This window comes from Gobio gobio, assembly GCF_949357685.1.
Source record: "Gobio gobio genome assembly, chromosome: 10".
NCBI classification, from domain to species: Eukaryota; Metazoa; Chordata; class Actinopteri; order Cypriniformes; family Gobionidae; genus Gobio; species Gobio gobio.
In genome coordinates, this window is record NC_137116.1 from 40,075,010 (window position 1) to 40,091,326 (window position 16,317).

General features: G+C 38.7%; 2 protein-coding genes across 3 annotated transcripts in view; both read right to left on the bottom strand.

Annotated features, from left to right (window-relative positions):
• The window catches only part of cacna1sb (calcium channel, voltage-dependent, L type, alpha 1S subunit, b), a 31,246-nt gene extending 20,161 nt beyond the window's left edge, over window positions 1-11,085 (bottom strand). The window contains exons 1-20 of the mRNA XM_079828085.1: window positions 10,692-11,085; window positions 9,326-9,431; window positions 6,765-6,904; window positions 6,470-6,603; window positions 6,037-6,189; window positions 5,686-5,891; window positions 4,833-4,936; window positions 4,356-4,495; window positions 4,159-4,243; window positions 3,917-4,077; window positions 3,529-3,754; window positions 3,210-3,417; window positions 2,750-2,870; window positions 2,438-2,552; window positions 2,045-2,138; window positions 1,759-1,828; window positions 1,314-1,446; window positions 1,042-1,171; window positions 901-960; window positions 705-811 (exon numbers count right to left, since the gene is read on the bottom strand). Of these exons, the coding sequence (XP_079684211.1) occupies window positions 705-811; window positions 901-960; window positions 1,042-1,171; window positions 1,314-1,446; window positions 1,759-1,828; window positions 2,045-2,138; window positions 2,438-2,552; window positions 2,750-2,870; window positions 3,210-3,417; window positions 3,529-3,754; window positions 3,917-4,077; window positions 4,159-4,243; window positions 4,356-4,495; window positions 4,833-4,936; window positions 5,686-5,891; window positions 6,037-6,189; window positions 6,470-6,603; window positions 6,765-6,904; window positions 9,326-9,431; window positions 10,692-10,891 (2,693 nt within the window). The 5' untranslated portion in view covers window positions 10,892-11,085. The remainder of the gene's footprint in view (window positions 1-704; window positions 812-900; window positions 961-1,041; window positions 1,172-1,313; window positions 1,447-1,758; window positions 1,829-2,044; window positions 2,139-2,437; window positions 2,553-2,749; window positions 2,871-3,209; window positions 3,418-3,528; window positions 3,755-3,916; window positions 4,078-4,158; window positions 4,244-4,355; window positions 4,496-4,832; window positions 4,937-5,685; window positions 5,892-6,036; window positions 6,190-6,469; window positions 6,604-6,764; window positions 6,905-9,325; window positions 9,432-10,691) is intronic.
• Window positions 11,086-11,583: 498 nt separating this feature from the next.
• On the bottom strand, window positions 11,584-16,005 carry tmem9 (transmembrane protein 9). Of its 2 annotated transcripts, XR_013817390.1 has the most exons (7): window positions 15,905-16,005; window positions 15,579-15,679; window positions 15,391-15,482; window positions 15,075-15,183; window positions 14,498-14,629; window positions 13,170-13,377; window positions 11,584-12,389 (listed from the first exon to the last, which is right to left on the bottom strand). XR_013817390.1 is itself a non-coding variant. In XM_079828129.1 (6 exons), the coding sequence occupies exons 2-6, from the start codon at window positions 15,672-15,674 to the stop codon at window positions 13,237-13,239; spliced, it is 570 nt and encodes a 189-aa protein (XP_079684255.1). In that variant the 5' UTR covers window positions 15,675-15,679; window positions 15,905-15,975; the 3' UTR covers window positions 11,584-13,236. The 2 variants fall into 2 exon arrangements, 1 of the variants encoding a protein (XP_079684255.1); XM_079828129.1 differs by having other exon boundaries at window positions 11,584-13,377; window positions 15,905-15,975.
• Between the last annotated feature and the right edge of the window lie 312 nt (window positions 16,006-16,317).

Consider the following 16,317-nt stretch of genomic DNA (forward strand, 5'->3'; position numbering starts at 1 on the left):
AATCCCAGTAACTGAGCAGATTGTGAAATACTCAGACCGGCCCGTCTGGCACCAACAACCATGCCACGCTCAAAATTGCTTAAATCACCTTTCTTTCCCATTCTGACATTCAGTTTGGAGTTCAGGAGATTGTCTTGACCAGGACCACACCCCTAAATGCATTGAAGCAACTGTCATGTGATTGGTTGATTAGATAATTGCCTTAATGAGAAATTGAACAGGTGTTCCTAATAATCCTTTAGGTGAGTGTATGTATACGCTTCAGTACTATCAGCAGCTATCGCGTTTCTCCAGAGCTAATTACCCTCCTCCATCCCCAGCTCCTCCTCTCTTCAGTCAGGATTTGGTATTCTGCTAGAATCAGACTAAATTCCCAAATTAGGTTGTACATTAAATATTGACATTTATGATATCTGCTTTACATTATGTTGGTTCTGTTGTGTTTACCCTAAGGTGGGTTATTGCTGCTCTCCCTGCTCTTATCCAATCTAGGCTGCATGGATGCGCAGGGAGTTCTTGCCCAGAACAGAACCATACCGGCAATCCAAACTATATGCTAATTGTCAGTCATCTTTGACGGTAGTGGTCCCGACAGAAATGTCTTTGTCAAAGCGATATTATGATAGCTGGCTGCTTTATCCAACAGAGAGTGGGGTGATGATGTAGACTAACAACTGAAACAGCATAAATATTATTGAACTTACTCCATGCCCATGGACAAGAGCGAAACACCCACGACAATGAGATCTAGAATGTTGAAGGAGTTTCGGCAGAAAGAGCCAGTATGCAGGAACGCTCCATAAACCGTCATCTAAAAATACACAGGTCAATGCATTGCATGAATTAAATGTCAGCCAAACCACAAATCTGAAAGTTAAATAAAGTTGACACGCATGTTACCTTCAGCACAATCTCAATGGTGAAGACAGTCGTAAAGACAATGTCTGCATAAGCCAAGACCTGTGAGTGAATGAATGCAGATTTTTTATGAACGGATAACTAAGATCAGTCAAAGCAATACAGCAATCAAAGTTTTGGTACCTTGTTTCGGAATGAACGAGGGTCGATGGGGTCTTCAGCAGCCAGGGAGATACTGCTGAGGAGGATGAAGAGGAGGATGATGTTGGTGAAGGTGGTGTGGTTGATGATCCTGTGGCAAAACTTCCGGAACCTTTCAACAGAGAGCATCAGCTACTAACCACTGTCAGCAAATGACTAACACCTCATTTTGTTAGGCACATTTCAAGTATAGCCCTAAAGTTAGTTTCTTCTGTGATCAACATGGTATTAAAAAACAGGGCATAAAGTCTCACTTGTTCTGTGGGCCAAATATGAAAAAGGAGCTGGCCTCAGGCATGGGCACCACTGTCTCCTTGAGCTGTAAGTCGGCCATGGGTCTGGGTCTGGGGCTGATTGGAATCTCTGGTTCCACTTCCTCATCATCACCTGTGAAGGATTACAGCTCGGTCAACTCAAAAACATCATCTATGTGCACACTGTAATCTACTAAGATTTACTTTGATACTGTACAGATCATTTAATTTTTTGAAGCTCAAGAACCACGGCATGAAAATAGCCAGCAGTGTGGTTTGAAATGTGCTCCATAAATGAGCTTGGAGGCTGGAGCTAATAATACATTTTACTTATAATAGATCAGCTATCTTTGAACTTCATTTTTTACATGTTTAGAGATGTAGTGTGCGGCCTGAGCCAGCATTTTATGAAGTGCAGAGCCCTCAGATGTTATTTAAACCTTACCTGGAAAGTCAGCAGGAGGGAAGGGGTCCTTCACTTCATTAACGTTTGATTCAAACTCATCTATCTTGAGCTGGAGACGAACACATGATGAAACTGGTTTAGGCATTTACATTTGTTCATTTAGCTACGCTAGCATCAGGGCCTTGAAGTTGATGCGGCTAATTGAAGACCCAATGTGCTGTTGAATTTTGGATCATCTTGACAGTACTAGCTAGAAGGCCAACTAGTAAAGCATTGCAGAAGGTTTATCTAAAATAAGCAATGTTCTGAGAGGTTTCGAACATACCTTGGCTGTGGTGGGCATTCCCTCAACTTTCCTGGACTCCATCAGTCTCTTAGCCATCAGGGCCTTCTCCTCCTCACTCTTCTCTGGCAATGTTCTTAGTAATATTGTAAAATATTATATATCTATTTTAATACACTTTAAAATGTAATTTATTCCTGTGATGGCAAAGATGAATTTTCAGCGGCCATTACTTCAGTCTTCAATGTCACATGATCCTTCAGAAATCATTCTAATATGCTGATTTAGAATTTAATTTTTTTTTTAAATTGAAATAATTGTATTTACTGTCTCTTTTGACAAATTGAACGCATCCTGGCTAAATAAAAAGCAAGCATACTGACTTCAAAATTTTAAACAGTAGTGCGTGTATAAATACTGCAGATTTTCTCTTACTTCATGAGTTTCCTTCGGGCTTTCTCCTCCGCTTTCTCTTTTTGTGCTGCTGTCAGACTCTCAGCCTCGGCTAGATTGTCCACAGCAATGGCCAAGAACACATTCAAGAGAACGACTGATCAACAGCTTGCTAAGGAAAATCCCCTTTATCATAACAATATAACATCACTGGATCTGAAACACTTCCCACTTGAACAATTGGCAAATGTACATTTTATATTAAGTGCTTTGCTATATTCTTAAAAAAAAAAAAAAAATTCTGACAAATGCATACTAGAGACGAAAATAATGGCATACGCTTCAGAAGGATACAGTTTCCACAGAAATATAGGAATATGAAGTAAATGCTGACAAGAATTCCTGGGGATTGCGGTCCACCATGAGCCATGATTCCATTGTACATTATAGTGTCCCACTCCTCTCCGGTTAGGACCTTAAAACAAAGGCCAACCTTACATAAACAGCTTCCGTAACATGTCAATGTTAACACTTTAGTATGGGGAACACATATTCACTATTAACTACGACATTTGCCTCAATAAACTCCTAATTTACTGCTTATTAATAGCTAGTAAGTTAGTTTTTGTAGCATTTAAGTTTAGGTATTGGGTCGAATGAGGTCATGCAGAATAAGGCATTAATATGTGCTTTATAAGTACTAATAAACAGACAATATCCTAGTAATATGCATGCTAATAAGCAACTAATTGATAGTGTGAATTGAACCCTAAAAGTAAGCGTTACCATGTCACTAAAATAGCAGTCGGAGTACCTGGAACACACTGATGAGGGCCTGTGGGAAGTTGTCAAAGTTACTGCGCTGAACCACTCTGTCAGGGAAGTTGAATTTCCCACCAAACACCTGCATACCCAGGAGGGCGAAGATGACGATGAAGAGGAAGAGGAGCAGGAGCAGGGAGGCGATGGATTTCACTGAGTTTAGAAGGGATGCCACTAAGTTATTAAGTGATGTCCAGTACCTAAAGACCAATGAGAGGAAATAGCAATCTTGGCGGAGGAAACGGGTATTTTGTGTATAAACTTAAAGTTTAATATTGTTTTATATTAATAGGTTTAATAAGTGAACATACTTTGTGAGCTTGAATAAGCGTAGGAGTCGTATGCATCTCATCACAGAGATCCCCAGTGGTGTCATGATGCCTGACACGACCAGGAAGATCTCCAGTATTCCAATCGTGACCACAAAGCAGTCAAATCGGTTGAAGATGGACATAAAGTAGGCTCTCGGACCAAACGCATACATCTTCATAACCATCTCAATCGTGAAACAGGCGAGCAGGATTATATTGGCAGTGTCTGCAAAAAGGACCGACACTCATCAGCATCTCAGACTTGGTAGGCACTATATTCCACGAAATATATAAGAAGTTATTGAACGATTCTGCTTTAAAGATTCCTTACAACAACAAACAAGCTAAATAGGAGTTGGAAATCTATGTATTGCTTTATGGAACAGACCTTGAAAATTTGTTAACCCCTCAGTCTGGTTATGATGCTCTGTCGCAATGACCAGAGTGTTGAGTAACACAACAAGGAGAACCCACCAGTAGAAGAATTTTGCTTTCACCCAGACATGACACTTCCTCTGTAAAACGATGTTCCAGTGGCGTGCAAGACGGCTGTTGATTTCACAGTGAGAGCATGGATAATCAGTCTTCAGTTAAATCATGATGAAAACTTTTTTTTGACTGCATACTCACTAGAAATAGACCACCTTGTTGAGACCCTCCATTTGGTATAAACTGTCTGTCTCTGAACCAGTGTCCTTTCTAAGAAGAAGAAGTGCTGGAGAGTAAATCAAAGTAGTATGAACATTTAATGATGCTGTTCTTGCGCTTCTTGACAAATATACATTTAAATGTGGATGGATGGATGGATGGATGGATGGCACCATTACCCTCAGAATCTGCATCCATAACTTCAGCAAGAGTGATCCATTCTATGTAACCTTTCAGATCCTCATCCATTTGTTGCCGCTCTCGTAGCTCTTGGTACTCTCCTCGTGACCGTGACTTCTCCCTCTCCTTAGTAAACTCCCTGAAGAGAGGAAAAACTGATCTCAGTTAGGTCACTTCTCAGCCATGTAGTTGACTTTGCTGAAATGGCTGCATGGTCATGTTATATTTTTGTATATGTCTCTCAAGTAGCTTAGATGAGCCATTTAAGTTGATTGAACATGTGTCCCACAAACCATTTCAGTGAACTCATTTGGCCAGGTTTCATGATTCATTAGCCAATGAGTGTATTTGGATGAAAAAATAAGACGTAGTGCACAGTTGTTAAGTTCATCTCTAACTTCCAAAATTGCTGACTGAACTTTAAGCAGCTGGTATCAAAACTGTTCAGTAAAAACTTTCATTAAATGAGCTAATACCCGCTCAGCACTCCAAGGACGAGGTTGAGGATGAAGAAAGAGCCCAGCAATATCAGAGTCAGGAAGAAGATCCAGGGCCAGTCATTCCCCATGGCATCATTAATCTGAAACATCAAATCATCACAATATTTGATTTTGACAAACATGGGGTAAGGTGTTAGTTCTTAAAGTTATGTTTTATGTCGTTTAGTAATAATAATATAATAATAATTGTAAATCATGTTCTAGACACTTGTGAATTAGTGTTGCAGAGTGGTTTTCAGTGACTCCTTTTGCAGGTTACATCTTTACAGCAGATGATAAGTGACTGTCTTTATGAGTGAGTAATCGAACCGATTCGTTGAGAGATTAAACAAACAACACTACTTTTGTGTATTTCTTGTATATGTGCCAAGGTTAAGGTGTCACATAATGCTTTTTTGTGTTAAAATTGCAGAACCCAGGGTAGTGAAATGAAAAAAAAAAAAAAATGCTAAAGGGGCATAAAAAAAAAAAAAAAAGATATTCTTTTAACTTGGGTGCTGCTTTCTAGAACGCTGTGTCATCCGACCTATTTAGTAGGCGGAGCAAAAATAGACAAAGTAACTGGAAATATTGTTTTTAAAATGTACTCGATATTAATTAATTAATTGTGTAATTGTTTGTTGTATAAAACCGATATAAAAACCTAATGTTGGTCTGAATATCAGCATAATTTAGAGGCTACTATATAGCCTACATACTGATTGATATATAGTAGCCTATCAATAATAATTACAAATCAGAATAGAGTAGTTTTATTATTGCCTCATAAAACAAATGAAAATTGTACAAGATAAGAAAGAGGAGGACTATCATGCCCATAAGTAATTACCCAGTAGAGCACATCAGTCCAGCTCTCCGTTGTAATACACTGAAAGACTGTGAGCATAGAAAAGCCAAAGTTGTCAAAATGGGTGATGCCAAAGTTGGGACCAGGCCAACCTGCCCGACATTCAGTGCCATTGATGGTGCAGCGGCGCCCGTTTCCAGCCTGAGCACAGGGCGATGGCTTCTCATTCTCCCTGGTGGCAATGATGTCTGAAACAGAGGTTGAAAGCGTAGATAATAAACAGTGTTGGTATTGCTTTGCCAATTCTTTTGCATAGCATCTCCAAAACTTGTTTTCAATTAAGCGATTCACTTTATTTTTGAAGATCAGTCTCCAAATAAATAAAAAACTCACTAGTGCCCTGGTAGTAACATGTCTTGTGCATTTTACACTTGAACAGCTCCAAACCCATAATGGCATAAATGGTGACCATGAAGAAGACTAGCAATGCAATGTGGAAGAGGGGCAACATGGACTTCAGAATAGAGCTCATCACCACCTGCAGGCCTGGATGACAACAAATTCACTTTTAACACACCACCTTTTTGGCAAAAACATTATATTCTAATCTTACATGATAGTTTACAGCATGAGTATAATAGATTGTGTAAGCACATATTTTCACTCAACAATGACTCAATTTATTCTAAATATTATGCAAGTATACTTATATATACACAGTATACACAGTATAATGTAATTACGATATTATATTGAGAGTATGGGTCTAGCTTTAAGGTCCTACTTGTGGTGCTATTGAGATGTTATTTTTTCAGAAAAGTCTTACTGGGAACTCCCGAGACGAGCCGCAGGGGTCGCAAGACTCGAAACGCCCTAAGAGCCTTCATGTCAAACCCGCCCCCTTTCTCTTTGGGAACTCCTGCTATTGTGTTGATGGTATCCACGCAAAGTGTGAAGAGCCTGGAAGCAGTTTAAAAGGACTATTACTTAATGAATTTAAAACAATGAATACAAAAATGGCAGATTATATTGGATGGATTTAACTCTACAAAGTTTTGGGAATTATTTTAGCAGACAATTGTGTGTATTGTGACTTCTGGACATTCTGGATGTCATCTTACCCCATGAACACAATAACAAAGTCTAATATGTTCCAACAATTTCGTAAATAGCCTCCTTCATGGAACAGGAGCCCATACGCTATTATCTTTAGGAAGCACTCCAGAGTGAAAATGACCAAGAAGATGTACTCCAGACTCTCCTGCAAGGAGACACAAACAGTGTTAAAAGAAGGAGTAATGGGGTGTAAAAGATGATGCAGTAGCAAAGAAACTTTTTTAGAGGTTGTGTTTATAATCTAAAGATCTGTTTAAACTGTACTTTTACTGTACTGAAATCAAATAAAATGCACTCCGAATTGTCTCTGCATATTAAAGTCAAAATGAAATCAAAAACTGTTCTTATTTTATGGAATATACCGGTGTTTGTTATAAATGATTGTCTCTGTGAACCTGCCAAATTTTATAAAAATCATGTTCCCTCGTAATCATTTTTAATCAAAATAATCCTCCTTCATGCAGTGACATTTCTTCTGTTCTCTGATAATGTGTTTACTGGCACGAGGGCGGGACAACCTGTCACTCACATGACATCACAGTAATAGAGTGGTGCAGGTATGATGTCACTTCGAAGGCCAACCGGCAGTTAGAATCACACTGGTTCCCTCAACAAAAACCCAATATGCCAATGGATTTTCCCATAGGCATCATTTGGATTATCACAAAAAACAAGCTCTGTTATCAACAAAAGTTTATGATGCTTATACATTTTGTCCATCAAGATAATTTTCACAGATGAACGCAACTTTTATGAATTGTGAAGCCTAAATGCAGGCTATATAAACTGACTAGTCCACGGTCCCACAACTTCAACCTCACCACCACTAAGCTTCCAACAACTTTCAAGACACATAACAGCTTAAAAAGTGGGGTAATACTGATGTATTTAATGTTTTAGGATAAAACGTGTAAGTATTTTGAGCTTGAGTTAACCACAGATCTTATTTCAACCATTTTACCAAAATCCTATAGACTTCGGGATAATGGAACTAGAAGGGCTAAAATGCTAATCGCGTTTTTGCCTACAAATTTACATCATACCCGCACCACTCTATAAAAATCCACAACCATCCAAGTCCCATGATACATTTTTATTTTCACTCGTATACTGTATATGTCACAATATGGAAAAAAAGACTATGGCAAAGTCCTTTTTTATGCCGACTTTAAGCTTTTACTCATAGCCGTCTCTGCATATTAAGCTGGACTGGGAGTATATTCACATAATGCACAGTATAAACTACAGGACAGTTTCTTTGACTTTTTGAAGAAAATGCATGGACGTTTTGTTGTTTCCACATCCTAAAATGTCTCAGAAGGGGGTTTAGCAGCTTTAACTCACTGTCATGGCATGGATCACAATTTGTTCGAAAAAACAAATGCAAAGTGGCACTGAAACCCAACTAAACATTTTCCAAACTAAACAACATTCCTCAGATGTGCAGTGAGGATCTAATCTGTATGTTTACACAGAACACTGCCTCTCATTCTACACTAACAGGTCATATCAAACTAATTCTGACCATGTCTGAGATCCACTTTCATGACTTAGTATCCAAGGAATGGATGACCCACACCGGCTTAAGTCACTGTATCCCCTAGGGTGTAAATAAGTGGAGCTCAGATTTGTGTAATATGAAATTGAATAACACCCTATGTTCTGAGACAGGAGAATATGACTGCACACGCTAGTGGGAAAAAATGTGTGTGACCTACATATCACCAATATAGCTTGAATCGTGAAATAAGCCTGTGTGGCCACATGGGGTAAATGATTACAACGGGTGTGTCCTAATCAGCTCCCTAGTTGTCAGGGCACTGATCAGGGAGTCAGCCCATTGACTTATTCCCTGATCAGTGCCCTGACTACTGAACAAGGGAGCTGATTGAGACGCACGCATTATCTTACAAGTCTGCTATGGACCCTCAGCGTGGAACATAACAGTCATGTCAATAAAATCTATTAGATGCGTCATGAAAATCCCCTCCAAAGATTTGAGTATATTTTTAAACGCCACTTGTACCTTTGGGCATGCACATCTCAAACCAAAGACTAAATATAAAACCCACGACACAAAACAGCACCTGCTAGCATGGAATATTTTAAGTTGGTAAAACATTCTAAATTGCATTCTTGGCAGGCCTATATTAACTCATAATTGTATTTAACTTAAACTTAAAAAATAGCTTTTACGTAAATCACACATAGGCTATTAATCCAAAGGAATTGCAAACGCCAACTGGGGGAAAACATTAGGCTAGCGCACATGTATCAGTTTCAAAACACATACGTCCAAAGACCTGAATAGGCAAATATCTGAACAACACTTAATCTTGGAAATGGACGTTTCTCAGATTCTCTGGCAACACACCACAAGGCATCTGAGACATAACTATCTCTTTAATCCAGTTCATCATCGCAATTGCAGTGCAATAATGTTTCATAATGAAATAATTTATTTGCAACATGAGTTGATGTAACACTGCAAATGAATTGTAAAATTAGAATTATTCGTTTGCCCTGTATGTTCTCCTATGATACGTGTGATTTAAGAACATCTCACCAATGTTAAGTTAGTGTTGTTGGTGTCCTCTTCAGGCATGGGGAGAAACACAGCCAGAGCTATACAGTTAGCAAAGATAGTCAGCAGGATAATGATCTCAAAGGGTCTGATGGAATCTGCTCAGGAAAACATTGGGCAAATATGGCACAAACTACAAAATCGAGGTGAAGATTTTCACATTCAACATTGTGACGGATATGAGCAGGTCTTGCATAAATTAGATGTAACCATAAATTAACAGTTGGCCAGTGCCAAATGTAAGTTTTTTTTAAATAAAAGAGAAGGATATTTGGTCAGCTAAATTGTAATCAAGGACGATTTTATATCGGAATAAACATTTACACAATTACATAATGTATATTGCAAATATATTTATCATAATGATAGGAATACAGTTTCATGGCCAGTAATTCTCTTGGCTTCAGAATTCAGAAGTACCTACTTATCATCTATTACTGCTGTGTTTAAACTGTACAATACATGTAACTGTACTACAACTAACTGTAATTCTGTGTGCATTTTTGCCACAAGGGGGTGGAATCAGAATGTCCCTGCCAGCTCAGCATCATGTCCACACTAGTGATCCCACACAACAGCTGAACACAGCCAGAATATTATTAAACTGCATCAATACACGTAGGCAAATAGCTCCAAAATTACACCTCTTATTCAGACTTCCATTTATATGCCTCTCACTTTATGAACTAATCAAGTGAAAGTTTTCAGTTCATAAAGCAAATTTCAATTGTTTTGTCTCCAAGGGTGATCTCAAAGAGGAAGTAAAGAAGCCACTTCCTGTTTTTTTTTTTTAATTGCAGAACAGTCGATTCTTGTTCTTGTATGGAATTTAGGAACTTGCAGTTATGAAAGAGACTTATCGATCCTAGTTGTTAAAACAAACAAAACTATAAAGTGGGACAATTAACACTAGTTTAAAGTCTATTAAAATTGTTTTGCTGACTGTCTGGGGTTCATCCTTATCATCTTCCAAGTAAAGGCCTGAACCAACTGCTTCCAATTGACCGCGTTGAGTCTGACACATAACAAAAGCTTAACACCTTCAGCTCACAACTGAGACAGGGATTTCAGCAGCTTGAGAGACACTAAACCTGGGATTACGAAAAACAACTGTGCCTCTTTTATTTTCTCCACCTTGCAAATCAAGGTATATTTCAAGACAAAGCCGTGGTTGTATGCTTTTTCTGGCATGCATGCTAAACCATCTCTCAAGGGGATGGATGCCTTTCTAAAACATGCATATCTCAGCATACAATTCGATATATCCTAACTAGATGAACATCAGACCACAGGCCAAAGCTATGGAAAGGGAACTGAACAACTAAAATCGAGTTAGTTTGAAGGATACTTCCATTCCACAATGTTGATGCAGGCCTTGCGGAAAGGGTTTTTGAGCGTGAAGAAGAACAAGGAACGCGGAGGTCGAGGGTTTCCTCCAGTGGCCAGCATTTTCTTGAGCTTCTCCCTCTGCTTTCTCTTCAATTCTTCTTCATTCATGATGAACGAGGTCAAAGCTGCCACCCCACCGCCGCCGCCATTTGACTCCATTTTGAATCTCCCAAATGTAAAATCTTCTTACTTTCCACAAAAACGATTGAAAAAAAAAAAAAAAACCTTCACCCAAACAACCTGAAATGAGACTCCAATTCAACAAATCCAGATTGTCAGATCTTCAGTATGGTCCTAAGCCTCATCCACCATCTCACCCTCTCGGAGGAAGGCACAGTCTATTTTCTTGGCCCTGGCCCCTGCTGCAAACCTACACCAGACAAGGAGGCATCAGAGGGGCAGGGAGCATTTAGGCACAGCTGGCCCCTTCTGAGGGATATATATAGACAGGCAGTCAGTGTCCATTCTTGGGGGTGCGGAGGCAGGTGGAGGAGGGGAAGGGCGGCTTTGGGGTGCAGCAGATGAAGAAACCAAGAAGAAAATGACTACGGTTCCGTAAGATAAAATCAGCTGCTTTTACAACAGATGAAATAAGACATTGAAAAGGAGGAAATATGAAGAATAGAATACATGAAGTACTGAAATATGCCAGGCTTATTTACAGTATGAAACAGCAGATGGGAATGTTTACAGGATCCAATGTTGGTGGTTTCCAACTAAATATATCTCACCACTGCATTTTAATGTCAAACCTTGAGCTACACTCATAGCGTGGCAATAGTAGGACTCTAGAAAAATCTATTTGACCTCTTTTTGATCTTGCTTAAGAAAAAAGCTGTACAAAGAAAGTTGACAAGATTCTGTATATTTAATGTTTCAGAGCATTTTCACATAAGCAAGAATGTTTCAGCTGTAAAACAGCAACAAGTATTTTGAATACATACTGGAAAATATATTCTTATAGCAGCAAATACAATAGTCAAGCAAAGCCTATCGCACCTACATTTTGAGGTGCAAAATCCATATTATTGAATGAACATTCAACAGTAACGACCACTCAAAGCCTTATTTCCTCTACTCTTATGAAGAATATATACATTTTTAAATAAGGTTATTACAATGTGACATTTAAAGAGATATGATTGTGGCATATGCCATCCTTAATGACATTATCAGTTGTCAAACTGAAATAATTACAATACAATTTTTTTTTTTTTAAATAATGGTAATCAAGTAATACATTTTCTTGGTAACTCAAAGTTAAACTACAACAGTGCAATGACATTCACACACCCATATGTGCATCTATATTAGATTATATACAGTTCCACATTAATGTGCCAAGATTACACTCATTGCTCATTGCAATCTTATCCTTTGCAATGTAATTTCAAAGCAAAGTAGTGACAGCACTAATATAATCAAGCTATTGGGTGAGAAATGTAAAGGTGACTGCTGGAGTGAGAAAAAACTGGAGCTGGTTGATTCCCTTCATTTATGTTAACAGCAAGCTACTAAATGTTTTCACAGCCTCAGTTTGAAAGCTGAACACAATCAAGTCAGCCTTTATAAGAATAATAAATAATAATTTACAAGCATTAAGCCAACTGATAAAATACATTGCTATAAAAGATGAAATTGACCAATCGGTAAGCCCCTCCCCTCAAACACAGATGAGCCAATGGCAGTTGAGTATCAGTTGCACGGGAAACGGAACTCGGACATATTTAGGTTTCAGCGCCATAGAGAAACATTGGGAAATCCAAAGCTCTCATCGGTTTGATAGTGTTCATATTACAAAAATAGTAAAACACATCGTCTGCGGTACCGTAACACTGACTCCAGGTGTCCTGAGAGGATTTTCTGGTTGTCAAACTCTCATTAAGTTACGATTACAGTTAGTGAGTCCCTGCTAACATTGCATTGTGATCTATAAACACACGCTTCCAAATTAATCTCCCACCATATTTATTTTAAAATCTTTTATATATCTTATTATATATAGACTTTATTGTAATTTATCTTCTAATGTGTTTTTGTATACATTTTTTATATTTCTTTGAGTTTAAATATGGTTAAAGTCTGCATTATCTGTCTTACTAAGGAAGGACTCCTATTTTAACGGGTGTTTTTGTGTAATTTGCTGTGTATGTTAATGATAATGCAACAGAGCGAGAGATTCTGCGAATGAGACGTTAATGTACACTTTTTATGCTTTGTTTTTTTTTTTGTAGTGAAAAAGGATGCAATAAAACATCAGTAAAGTTTGGCCATCAATCGGGACGGCGTCCGCTACATTCTGTGTCCAAACACAACTTGGGATAAGGTTTTCAAACTGACAGCTGTCATTGTAAGACAGTTAGCAACTCTGTTTGTTTGTCCGAGTTAGCAACAGTAACTAAGGGGGCGGGGCTTACCGATAGGTCAATTGTAAGACAACTATGCAAACTTTGTCTCAGTCAGTGGTGCCCATCTTGTCCTTTTCCCTGCTGGAGTCTGAGGTCTTAGCTGAGTAGTTTGTGGCGATCAAACACAGTCTTTCGCTGCTCCTGGACCTGTTTCTTCCAGCGCTGCTGAGCTCCCTCTACCCTCTCGAGCACCGTGTTCCCGCGACCCTGAGCACCATCCACATGTGGCCTCAAGTCCTGTAGGGGGAGACAAAGGGCACAATTTATTTCTAAACCTAACAAACGGTCAACAAAAATATGACCTATAACACAAACATGCGTGATGAAAATGTAGCAGACATATTCACAAGTCCAAGTCTTTTCATTTCAAAACCCTTTTGGATACAAGTGTGGGTATGATGCAGTTTAGTTATACAAATCCAAATTCAGAAAATTCAGAATAGAGTACTGTGCAAAAGTCTTAGGCATATTAGTATTTTCACCAAAAAAAAGATGGCAAGACACTTGAAGAAACCTACCTGCAAAGCTACAGTAATGTGAAAAGTTTTAGGCACTCGTGTAAAACTGCTGTAAAGTGAGGATGTTTTCAAAAATAATGTCATAAATAGATTTTATATGATGTTTTATTAAACAAAGTTCGGGAGGAGCACGTTCAGATAATTGACACAGGTGGAGGAGCATGTTCAGATAATTGACACAGGTGGAGGAGCATGTTCAGATAATTGACACAGGTGGAGAGTACTCAGCTAATCAACAAAGAGGTGTATATATACGCAGCCGTCTCACCTCCATTTTGTTGACAGTTCATCAGCATCCCTCCACCACCCCTTCTCCACGTTTCTGCTCTTTTAGTTCTAACCACTTACATACGGGGGGTACTCTGGGTTCGGGCCAAAGACCGAGCTCGAAGCCCTCCCCCCGGACAGCACGCCAAATACGCATTAAATTTACTCTATGAATTATATGTAAGTGTGAACTCGTGAATTATCTTAGTTATAACTTGCACATAGTTTTTCAGGTAGCTTTGCAGGAAGGGTGCTTCAAGCGTTTTGGTGACGTTGCAGCAGTTTTTCTGGATTTAGTCTACATCAAGTGGTTTCCTTAATAAGTAAGTCATCTAAACATAGGTTTTTCTTTCTCAAGTCAGCGAGTGAGGGACCATACACCTAAAAAAACCCCCTCAGAAACACGTTTTGGTTCTTTATATTACACATTAAATGGAAAATGTGTCTTCATTTTAGTGACAGAGTGAGTGAGTGAGTGAGTGAGTGAGTGAGTGAGTGAGTGAGTGAGTGAGTGAGAGAGAATGTCCAATGTGAACTTTTCAAACAATAATCAAGGGCAAATAAGCCCATACCTCAGAATCCTCCTCGTTATGAAGTGGCATGGTGTACGGATCATGTTTGCGGATCAGAGGATCAACTAGAAGCAGAAACAGCATGTACAGCAGAAGAGCTCCAACCACTGACAGGTAGATGATAATGGTCACCTGAGAAATATACAAAAATGTTAAAATAGGCAAGAAAAGGAAGTTGCGATAGTCTTTTCTTCCGTATTTTGACGTATATCCGAGTGAAACTTGATTTTGTCCATCTGAAACTGATTGGACTGTTGTGGCTTGCGATTGTGACAGGTTGCCCCACCCTCACGCCAGTAAATGCATTATCACAGAAGAGATGCCACTGCAAATGGGAGCGGAAGTTATTTTAAATAAAGATTTCGAGGGCATGTAAATGAAAAAACATGTATGTGCACAGATATATCATTTATCATATACACTTCAATTTTGATCATGGTCAGTGGTCAATTCATGGTGACTTTATTACCCCTTAATTGACTGTAAGTGTAAGTGTTCAACTACATTATAAAAGCAAGAAAACAAATTATTATAAACATATCTTTAATTTTAAGAAGGATTTATTGATTCTCAATACCTTGATGGTGTTGCTGCTTCGTTCTTCATACTTGCACTCACAGAGGAGACAGTAGGCCTCCACATCATGGCCCGGCACTGGCATGGGCTCCACCACATGCAGACAGTTACTACAGTACGAATCAATATATTCACTCACACTCACACACACACACACACACACACACACACACACACACACACACACACACACACACACACACACACACACACACACACACACACACACACAATACCAGATGAAAATAGTATAAGACAGTTAATTTATCTATATATAATATCCTTTACAGACAACACAGGTCTTTCCGGACTCTCACCAGTCTTTCTGGGTCACGTTCCTTTTGTAGATATGCCCACTGATGTTTCTGTACGGTGGGCAGATGCACTTGCAACGCACATCTTCAAAACTCTGTGTAAGCAACATATGAAGTGACATTTTACATAAGTGTGAAAATATGAAGAGCATAAATTAATTTAATCGCCATGTGTCAGGGGGAAATTGTACCTTATCTGCATGCGCCAGTAATATCACGTCTATGAGAACAAGGAACACCAGAACAAGTGCTGGGGCTCGCAGAGTTTGAGCAATGCTGCACGACATGATGCCTGCACATAAACATAATTTACTTTATTTATTGTTTTACTGGAGGTAAGTTAATATTAAAAGCAAACAATGCTAGTCATCAGTTGAAATGCTTATTCATGTGGGACTCTTAACCAATATACTCATTATCAGTTGATGTATTGAGTGGCTTATGCAGCATATATGAAGCTGACATGCTAAATGTTGCATGCGCAATTGCAAACGTAAAAATAAATGCCTATACGCACCTTTAATAATACATCAATGCCCACCAAACATATGTGGAGTTACTCCGGAAGTTAGGGATTGTTTCTAAGTCACGTGATGATAGTACGTCCCGCCCGTCTATGGTGGTCCCGCCTCCATAACTAGTGAAAGGCAAATTAAAAGTCTTCCCAACATGTTTTATTACTAACTGAAACGAAATAGCGTTATTAATTTGTTCATTGGAACAACAAACTGATGATATCTTTATGAATTGTAATGTCCCAAAATGTATATTATAATAATAGAAAATAGAGATGATACAAATTTAAATAACACTACGTATTGACGTTATGACCCGACTACACACAAATAAACAAATGTAAACCATCAGAGCGTAAAAAGTCTAGGCATAAAGATATGAAAAATGTTTCCCGATTTTTTTTAACTTTGATAC